Genomic DNA, 10,727 nt, shown 5'->3' with positions numbered 1-10,727 from the left:
CATAAACTAGCACGGTCAATATAACCATGTAGGTTTTCAGAATCAAATCACACAACTGCCATCGAAAACGCTTTTACTCCAGTCACTCAAAACTGGGTCTAGCTTATGCCTGTTGGTGTCAGCAACTTTGGTGCTGCTCTCACACCAGAGGAAACAATCCAAAACTAGAGTAGAAGACAATCTGCCAATTACTTACACGCCAGCTCACCCGTGGAGGCATAGTAATCAACCCTGGTTACCTGTTTCCCAAGGAGTGAGATTAGCTCCAGGCTCTAACACTCCGAAGTAGCTAAGATGAATTCCTACATTCTAATGAGTCGTGTAGACTGAGTGCAGATCAAGAAGCTTGCCCGCTTGGTCTCATTTGATATCTGTGTGTGCCCAGGACTTGACTGGAAGGTGTGCCACGCTGACAATATCCCATAATGTCCTGAACAAATCATACAGAACTAAGAGAAACTTTACAGAGTTAACGCCTTTGGGGTACATGGCATTAAAAATGCAGCTGCCTGTGTTCTTGCAGCACTGTATGTACCTTCTCTAGTAGGGAATGGGGTGCTAACTAACTTCCTGCATTATCAGTCTTTGAAGTCCCCTCCCCGGGGAGATACGCATAGACTAGTTCCAACTGGATTCTCCAGAGCCCCACAGACAACAGCTAAGGTGGAGTTGGGCCTTTCTTTCTCTTTCTTCCAGCAAACAGACTGGACCCTTGCTCCATGGAGGGCCCCAATCCTCAGGGGTAGAGTGGAAGGACTTGGCCTACGAGGGCTCTTAAGTCTGTGTACTTGTGACTGAAGCTCTGCTGAACTTATGATCACAAGGAAGCCCCTGGGAGCGAGGGTTGAAAGAGGGGTCTTGCCACAGCCCATGTGAGAGATGGGTTGAACCCTGGTAAGCTTATTAGTACGTGTGCCAGTTCTTTTGTTGGTTTTAATAGTTCTCTGTCATGCTTTGTACCTTCAGAATAAAGTCAGCTTGGTATGGTAACTTGTATTGCTGGCAATTGCTGTTTGTCTGTGAAGAGGAAGCAAGCAGGTCTGTTTGGGCAGCCTGTCTGTGTTGGAGCGAAGGCAGGGAACTGTCCATCCTGGAAATACCCTGGTCAGAAGGGAGAGAGACCCAGGGCTCCACTCAGTAAAGGCAACAGCTGTGGTGCTGGAAGCCCGAAGGTTGGGTGCCCTCGCAGAACCACTGATGGCAGATACAGCTACACCTGCCCTGAACTGGGACACCAGTATGGAACATTAACTATGGTAGACATGCATACGGTGTTATACCATCTTAGTTACCAGCAGTCATTTGTTCAGTGTCAAAGCTACTGTACAACAATCTCGAGTGGAATTTGCTACAAAACAAGAACACGTTCTGTGACACTCTTTAAAGCTCATACACAAGCATGTATATACTTCCTTACTAATTAGGAACCCAGTTTCAGCAAGTGGTCAGTTGATTGACTTGGGTCATCACCCAAGAGAAAGTCTGTGTGTTACTTACCAGATCTTTGCTCACTTGTCAGCCTTGAGCACTGTTACTATTCACCGTAAGAGCTGACGTTGCAAACACAGGTGGAGCAAAGGATGCAAATAGTCTTTTCCCAGTGCATTAGCAGGCAACCTGAATTGCTGGAAAATGGAGACAGTTAAAAGTGCCTATCTGAGACAGATACTTCATGTCACCAGGAGGACTCGGGGATCAGCTCAGGATCTCTGTCTTCTCCCTTCCAGGTGGCTGTGTGCTGAAGGAGACAGCATGTATTCCTTTTCTTGGAAGTGCTGGTGTGGATGGTGAAGATTTGAAATGTGCCATCCAATTAGGGAATGAAACATCAGCTTTTGAGGTTTTGCAGCTGGGACTGGAACTTTCTAGTCTCTTTGTGCTGCACATCTTATCATACCGGCTTGTGTAAAACAAGTTAGGCCGTGACTGTTGGTTGGTACAATCATCTTGGGACATACCCTGAGCATTGGCTTGTTTGCATTGGTCAGCAATTTACCTCCACAAGTTGCTTTCCATGGGCACTTTGCAGCCCTTGGACAATTTGTGCAATTCTGCTTACTCAAGTTGCAGTTCCTCCATTAATGCCGCTAACGGCTGAAATGTTCAATTTAAAGTTTATAATTTATACAGAGACTCTCCATCTGCTTTGATGCTCCTTACACTTGTTTTAGTGTTCAATGCAAAGTGCCTTCAAGATCTGTTGTTCTCTAGTAGGCTGGAACACCTCTATAAATCTTTCTGGTCTCCCTGTTTTAACAACAAGGTGAACCATTGGTCTATATGGCTGAGCCGAGTCTGTGCATTATCAGTTGAATTAGGTAGAGGTCTGGGGAAGGTATTCTGTCACAGCTAAATACTAGGTGGAACAGGTTGTTTAGTCTTTTGGGTTTGTGTTAAAGATTAAGAGGTCTAGTGAAATAAAAATTACGTATCAATGTTTAAAAGATCTGTCTCTACCTTTAAAAAACCGTGTTAGCTTATTTTTGAAGTTTTGCTAAATGAATTGCCCAGACTAGAAAACCCCCCAACCACACAAATACCTTCTGTAAAGATAGTTGACAAAGATGGGACATAGGTCTATTACTAAGTACCTGAGTGAGCCCTGTTCTACACTGGGCGGGAGAGGAATCGACCTAAGATACACAACTTCAGCTATGAGAATAGCGTAGCTGAAGTCGACGTATCTTAGTTCGACTTACCTCGCATCCTCATGGTGCAGGATCGACTGCCAACGCTCCCTCGTTGATTCTGCTTCCGCTTCTTGCCGCCGTGGAGTTCTGGAGTCAACGGCAAAGCGATCGGGGATTGATTTATCCGTGTCTACACTAGATGCAATAAATTGATCCCCAATAGAGCGATAGTGAAGACGTACCCTGACGGTCTCAAGTTGCAGTGGGGGAGGTTTAGGTTGGATATTAGGAAACACTATTTCACTAGGAGGGGGGTGAAGCACTGGAATGAGTTACCTAGGGAGGTGGTGGAATCTCCATCCTTAGAGGTTTTTAAGGCCCGGCTTGACAAAGCCCTGGCTGGGATGATTTAGTTGGGGGTTGGTCCTGCTTTGAGCTAGGGGTTGGACTAGATACCTCCTGAGGTCCTTTTCACAGGGCCGGCTCCAGAGCCCAGCGGGGCAAGCACCCGCCTGGGGCGGCCCTTTCCCGGGGGGGCGGCAGGCTGGGCTGGCGGACCTGCCGCAGTCATGCCTGCGGGAGGTCCACCGGAGCCCCGGGAGCAGCGGACCTCCCGCGGGCATGACTGCGGAGGGTTCGCTGGTCGCGCGGCTCGGCTGGACCTCCCGCAGGCATGCCTGCGGCAGCTCAACCAGAGTCGCCAGACCAGCGAACCGCCCGCAGCTGCGGGAGGTCCAGACGAGCCGCGCGACCAGCGGACCCTCCGCAGTCATGCCCGTGGGAGGTCCGCTGCTCCCGCGGCTCGGGGGCGCCTCCCGGGCATGACTGCTTGGGGCGGCCAAATTTGTAGAGCCGCCCCTGCCTTTTCAACCCTGATATTCTACTAGGCTCATCACTTGCCAATTGTAAAGAGAGACTTAAATTCTAAGCATGCTATAAATCTGCTCAGTTCAGGGATTTTACAATAAAAAAGTAAAATGTTAAAAAGCAAAAGCCATGGCTTTGTGCCTGCATTCGGGTCAGAGATAAGGCTGCAGCCTCTGACACTGTTGTTCCATGCTCTCTCCTCCCTTTCTGAATTTTTTTTTGTCTGAAACTGCAACCTTCTCCACATTTGCCTCTTAAACGTCTGTTAAGTTTAATCAAATATAGTTGTACTGTTCCGTGGACTATCAGACTAGTAAATAAATACCATTAACAAAAGCATAGGAGAGAGCACACAATGGGCAATATTTTGTAGCAGTATCTGCAAAGCAACAATTACATTCTTTGTTTTTATCATCACAATCAAGGGCCCCAAAAGAATGATTTTTTTCCCATTCTTACCTATCATTGGCCTGCTAAACCCAGGGTTGTGAGTTCAATCCTTGAGGGGGCCACTTAGGGATCTGGGGCAAAAATTGGTCCTGCTAGTGACGGCAGGGGGCTGGACTCAATGACCTTTCAAGGTCCCTTCCAGTTCTAGGAGATTGGTATATCTCCAATTATTACCTTTTATTACCTTTTTACGCAAGCTGTAACTCTAGATACGTGAAAGCATTAAATAATACAAGTCAGTAGCTGAGAGAGCTGAGAAATTACTGAAAACAGGTGTTACAATGAGAAAACCCTAATGCAGAGAGACAGGGGAAGGGAGGAGTTAAAAGGCACCACTGAAGTGGAAGTGAGTATGAGAACAAATCATGCCAAATCAACCTAATTTCCTTCTTTGACAGGGCTACTGGCCTAGTGGTTAGGGTGGAAGCAATAGATATATCTATTTTAATAAGGCTTTTGAGACATGAGATTCTCATAGGCAAACTAGAGTAATGTGGTCTAGATTAAATTGCTATAAGGTGGGTACAAAACTGGTTGGAAGGGTAGTTATCAATGATTCACTGTCAAAGTGGGAGGGTGTATCTAGTGGAGTGCCCCAGGGGTCAGTCCTGGGTCTAGTACTATTCACTATTTGTATTAGTAACTTAGATAATGGAGTGGAGAGTATGCTTATAAAATTTGTTGCTGACACCAAGCTGGGAGGGGTTGCAAGCGCTTTGGAGGGCAGGATTAGAATTCAGAATGACTGTGACAAATTAAGGAATTGGTCTGAATTCGACAAGATGAAATTCAATAAAGACAAGTGAAAAATATTACACTTAGGGAGGAAAAATCAAAGGCACAAATACAAAACGGGGAATAACTATCTAGATGATAGTACTGCAAAAAAGGATCTGGGGGTATAGTGGATCACAAATTCAATATGAGTCAACAATGTGATGCAGTTGTGAAAAAGGCTAATGTCATTCTGTGGTGTTTTAACAGAGGCGTTGTATGTAAGAGACGGGAGGTAATTGTCCCGCTGTACTCAGCACTGGTGAGGTTTCAGCTGGAGCACTGTGTCCAGTTCTGGACACTCCATTTTAGGAAAGAGGCGGAGAAATTGGAGAGAGTCCAGAGGACAGCAACAAAAATGATAAAAGGTTTAGCAAACCTGAGCTATGAGGAAGGGCAAAAAAAAATGGGCGTTTTTAGTCTTGAGACAAAAAGACTCAGGGGGGACCTGATAACAGTCTTCAAAGATGTTACGGGCTGTTACAAAGGGGGCAGCGATCGATTGTTCGCCATGTGCACCAGTGGTAGGAGTCGAGTGGCTGAGGGCTACTTTGTGACAGACTAGATGCCCTGCTGCCCATAGACCTACCACACACTCGGGAGGACATGGGGCCACGTGTCTCTTGTTCTTGACAAACTCTAACTTACCAACATGTCTGAGAAAAATAATGCAGAACTAAGTGTGCAAATGTATTTGCCCTTTCAACAATGATCCTTGGCCTACTATGCCCCAAACAGAAATTCCTCCTTGAGGGAGGCCAATGACTTTCTGAGAGAGAAGCAATTTGGGGACTGCCCAAGTTGTGTTGTAGATGCCCCTGGCCATGACCATGGTGATGACTCCACTATAACAGGCTTTTAAAAAGAACTGGATAAGATCATGGAGGACAGGTCCACCAATGGCCATTAGCCAAGATGGTCAGAGATGGAACCCCATGCTCAAGGTTATCCTAAACCTTTGACTAGCAGAAGCCAAGGGTGGAAGACAGGGTGGGTCACTCCATATTTGCCCTGTACTGTGCACACTCTTAAGCTCTGGCATGGGCCACTGTCAGAAACTGGATTCTGAGCAAGACGGACCATGGTCTGTGACCCAACATGGCAACTCTTATGTTTTTTATTATGTGAACCGTAAAATCAAAGATCCTTTTGTTAAATTTGTGCATGGGGAGTGTTTTAAATATTACCACGTTGGGATGCATACTGCAGTGCCTCTGTTTAACACAGAATCGCTCAGCTCAAAGACCAGAGCGGGTGGACAAAGGGCCAGAGGCAGACGACCCAGCTAGAGCAAAGAATCAGAACGGCACATGGAATGTTGAACGGCTTTGTTTCGCTGTATTTCGCTAAAGTCATACTAATTATCCGTAGAGCTTCCTGCAAGCTCTTAAACATCATTTGTGGCAACTCCTTTCCGCAGACACACACGTCGTCATACCTGTATCCCTCCAAACGTTAACCACCGGTGAGTACACGTTTAAAACTTACCCTACGCAGGCCTTTGAATTGTGTTAGCCTATCCTCTGCATAGAGCATTATTTGGCATCCCATAATGGCCACATTTACTGCCCTCTAACAGAACCACAAACGTTCTCTCACATCTAGATGTGGTATTATGTATATGGGCAAAATAGAGCACAAGCAGAACTTACTGTTCTTATAGGACAGGTTTCAGAGTAGCAGCCGTGTTAGTCTGTAGCCGCAAAAAGAACAGGAGGACGTGTGGCACCTTAGAGACTAACAAATTTATTTCAGCATAAGCTTTCGTGAGCTACAGCCCACTTCTTCGGATGCATAGAATGTACTCCTGTTCTTCTTGTTCTTATATGGCACAGCCGGGTAGCTTGACACCTCCCCCTGCCCTGCTGGGAATATGACACTTGGAGGTGCCATATAAGGGCATGGCAAAGGGGTGACCTCCCCTGCTGTGCCATATAAGGGCAGGGGGAAGTGACACACCCCCAGCTGTGCCATATGAGGGCATGGAGTTGTAGCGCCCCAGCCCCGGGGCATGCCACAGGAATGAGTGAAGACCGGTTTCCTGGCTGGCTCGGGCAGTCCCAGGGTGGATCGTCCCCCGCAATGGGCCCCAAGTGCTTCCTGATTCAGCCCCTCCTGGAGAGGGAGCGGTGGCTCGTGACATGTTTGCTCGGCCTTGGGGCTGCTGGATAGACACATGCTGAGAGGCAGAGGGACACACACAGAGACTCACATGTCCTGCTGCTGCTGCCCATGGGGAGCGGGCTGCCAGGCATGGAGAGAGCAAAACTCCCAAGCTAATCGAAGGCGGCAGCCAGACGGTTCCCCTGCCCCAGAAACTAGCTCCTAACCCACGGCAAACAGCCCTCCCCATGTCACACGCCCCAGAGGCAGGGGGATGTCAAGGCTCAAGCCACTAGCCCAGCCTGACTATCCACCCGGGGACCTGGCAGGGACTCGGCCAGAGGGGCAAGGTGGGTGGGGGCGTTTGCCGAGGCAGCCGGCCAGCTTTGAGTCAGAGTCAATGAGCTCATGCTGAGAGGCTGGGCCCACCCCTAAAGAGGAACTGCCAAACCTGGACCGGGAACTCATCCGTGTGCAGACAAACAGGCAGAGGGAGACGGGTGCAGCTGGGATCCCAGGCCAGGACCTTGCCACCAGGTGAGACAATTCTCCCCTGGCGGGGAGGGGGCCCCCTCCCCTTCCTCCCCTGCACAGCCCCCTCCCCAAGAGTCTGTTTCCCCAGCAGAGATGGAGATGACTCCCTATCAGGGCCCATCCAGCCTGTCCCCTCTGCCCCAGTCTACTCCCTGCCTTTCCCTAGGGCAGACCAGACTCACAGCTGCCCTGGCGCTATGGGATAGTTACTCCCCTTAGCACCCTGCTCTTGGCTAGAGGCCCCCCCCCCTTTGCCCCTCCGGGTTGTGGCTAATGATTTTCCAGCCAGGGCTGTTGGGTGTGGCCTGAGAGTCACTGTCGGGACCCAGCAGGCTTTGGAGAGGCACCCAACCTGACTGCGAAGCCCAGGGGCTGGTGTTTGCTCTGCGCTCAGAGCCGCCTTTGAAAAGGAGCTGACAGAAAGAGCGAAGGAACGATTCTGAACCAGAGACGGGGGGGACTGGCTGGCTCAGCGGGGAGGCTTCCCCCTCTTGGGGGCACTGGGGGATGGGGCATTTCCTGGCTGAGGCCGCTGCTGTCCCTGGAAGCTCAGGAATGTGCTGTGCCCTGGCATTTGGTGCCACCTCTCTTCCCTGGGCAGCTGGGGAATCCCCTGCAGGCAGTGACTCGGGGCGATGACGCAGATAATCCCAGGCACAGACACAGCCCGAAAGGGGAAGCCTGTGAAGAATGAGGGGACCCGGCTCAGAGGGGACCCAGCCTTAAGGGAGCTGGTGCTGGGCGGGGCTTCTCCCTAATAACTCTGGGCTCAACACCCTGTCCCTGACCCTGGCACCCCAATTCCCCTCCCTGAGGGGGAGCATGGCCATGCCTGGAGCAGGGCAGGGCAGGACTGTGGCATGTGACTATCCGTGTTTCTGTCCCGTAGGTGTCCCCGCGGCCCCATGCTGGGGGAGCCCTCGGTGCCCCATGGGGGAGGAGATGGCACTCAGCGTGGGGAACGGCTGCGCTGGGAAACCCACAAAGGATGAGGCAGAGACTGTGGTGATGATCCAGGAGGGTCCCTCGCGGCCTAAGCCGTCTGCCTGGACCCCGCGTCCCCGTGCCCTCCGCAACCTGGCCATAGGCAGCATCATCTGCGGCTGCTCCTGCCTGGGGGTGCTGGCCCTAATCTATGCTGTCAAGGTGAGGGGGGCTGAGATACAGCAGGGAGGATGGAGACATGTCTCAGTGCTGGAGGGTTCTGGGAGCTGGGATATAATAGGGCGAGGTGGGGCTGGGGCCATGTCTTGGTGCTGGAAGTTCCCAAGAGCTGGGATATGGTGGTGGGGGCACAGGGCCCTGTCTCGGTGCCAGGAACTGGGATGTAGTGGGGGGCACGGGGCTGTGTCTCGGTGCCAGGAGCTACCAGGGACTGGGATGTAGTGGGGGGCACGGGACCATGTCTCGGAGCTGGGGGCTACTGGGGGCTGGGATTTAGCAGGGGGCACGGGGCCGGGTCTCAGTGCTGGGGGCTACCGGGACTGGGATTTAGCGGGGGGCAGGGGGCCACATCTCGGTGCCAGGAGCTACCAGGGGCTGGGATGTAGCGGGGGGGCAGGGGCCCATGTCTCGGTGCTGGGGACTACCAGGGGCTGGGATATAGCAGTGAAAGAGGATGACAGGGCCGTGCTTCTGCTGACTTTCCCTTTTCTCCCAGGCCAACGAGAAGCGGAAGACAAACTCTTCTGACGCGAATCTCTGGGCCCGGAAGTCCTTCCGGTTCTCTCTTCTCAGCATCGGGGTCTGGGTGTCTCTGCTCATCCTGGTGCCGCTGCTCATGGGACTCATCTCCTACCTGATTGCCAGGGCAGAGTGATCTCCTGCCGCATCCTCATTGGCTCTGGGGGATCAGGGGGATTCCCAGGTCTGATTTTTTTTCCCCTCCTGGGACTGCAGGATGGGAGTTGCCCTGGCTGCATCTCACCACAACTGGCCTGGAATCTCCCCAGCCCTGCCAGTTCTGGAGCAGCTCCGGCTTCTCCATGGCTTGGGACTGAGACTTCAGAGAGACCAGGGTGGGGAGTGGGACAGGATCGTCCGTGATTGTCTATTCCCAGCAGAGATGGTGATAAAGGAACCTAAAAAACATCAAGGAAAAATCCAAGGCTGGTAGGGCTAAGGACCAGACTGATTCCATTCCTAGATGGAGATGGTAAAGCTGTTAATAAGGATGTACAAAAGGTGCTTTGTATTTGGAGAGAAGCAGGATGATGAACTCCTATCATATGAGGATGATGAAGTACTTTCCAGCCCATTAATGACTGAGGAGGATGTTAAACAACGTCTAATAACACGTTACCTGGGCCTGTGATTGGAACATGTCCCCAAAAGTCCTAACAAAGTTGGCCGTGGAGATCGCAGGCCTGCAAATGTTCATTTTTAATAGATGTTGGAATGAAATTCCAGAAGACTGGTAGAATGCTAATGCTGTGCCGGGCAAGCAGGGTGACCAGGGGGATTACAGGCTGGTTAGCGTGACATCAATCCTGGGACACATAAGGGGAAAGCTGATAAGGGATTCCATCAACAAAGACTGAAAAGATGTAGTTAAAGCCAGACTGCACTGGTTTATGGGAAAGACTTTTTTTTGTCAGACAAAGCTGATTAAATTCTTTAACAAGGTTACGAATTTGGTTGATAAACGCAGTTGGGTAGCGGTAATATATTTAGGGTTTTTGTAAGGCAGTTGACTTAGACTCACATGACATTCTGATAAAAAATATAGCACAATGCAACAGCAACAGAGCACAAGTGAAATGGATTAAGAACGGGCTGACTGGCAGCTCTCAAGAAGCAGCTGTCAATGGGGAATCATCCCTGAATGGGGGTGTTTCTAGCGGGGTTCTGCAGAGATCGGTACTAGGCCAGATACTATTTGACATTTTCATCAATGGTCTGGAAGTAAATAGGTGCTGATAAATTTGCAGAGTGTCCAGCCTCTGTTCCCCTCGACACACAGAATTCACAGACCTGCTGTTCGCAAAGGAACGCTACACCTCAGCTTACCACAGGATCACTGCTCTGCTTAACACCCAGCACTTCTCTTTGTTTACGGTTAAAAGTACAGTGAAAGCAAACAACAGCAATTCATATAAGAGCAAGTAGGTAAAAGTGTTAGAAACAAATGGGTTACATTTAAAACAAAATCATAATATGCCTTCTAGAGTCCAGATTTAAATAACAAGACACTTTCCTGGTCTAATGACGTTTGGGTCACCCAAAGTCTTTCTCCCAGTGAGCAACAAGCAGGCCGGCTGTGATCCTCCATTCATAAGACAAGCGGGCAGGCAGCTTGTCCCTTCCGTGAAGGCTACCGTATGTCTCTGCATGCTCCTCCTGATATACCAGACTAATGCTTTGATCTTA

General features: G+C 50.2%; 1 protein-coding gene across 1 annotated transcript; it reads left to right on the top strand.

Moving 5' to 3' along the window:
- Nucleotides 1–7,196: 7,196 nt before the first annotated feature.
- On the top strand, nucleotides 7,197–10,429 carry TMEM265 (transmembrane protein 265). Its single transcript, XM_039534068.1, has 3 exons — nucleotides 7,197–7,361; nucleotides 8,248–8,504; nucleotides 9,019–10,429. The coding sequence occupies exons 2-3, from the start codon at nucleotides 8,289–8,291 to the stop codon at nucleotides 9,175–9,177; spliced, it is 375 nt and encodes a 124-aa protein (XP_039390002.1). The 5' UTR covers nucleotides 7,197–7,361; nucleotides 8,248–8,288; the 3' UTR covers nucleotides 9,178–10,429.
- The last annotated feature ends 298 nt before the right edge of the window (nucleotides 10,430–10,727 follow it).

Source organism: Mauremys reevesii, linkage group 4 (genome assembly GCF_016161935.1).
Source record: "Mauremys reevesii isolate NIE-2019 linkage group 4, ASM1616193v1, whole genome shotgun sequence".
NCBI classification, from domain to species: domain Eukaryota; kingdom Metazoa; phylum Chordata; order Testudines; family Geoemydidae; genus Mauremys; species Mauremys reevesii.
This window is presented reverse-complemented; position numbering and strand designations above follow the sequence as displayed.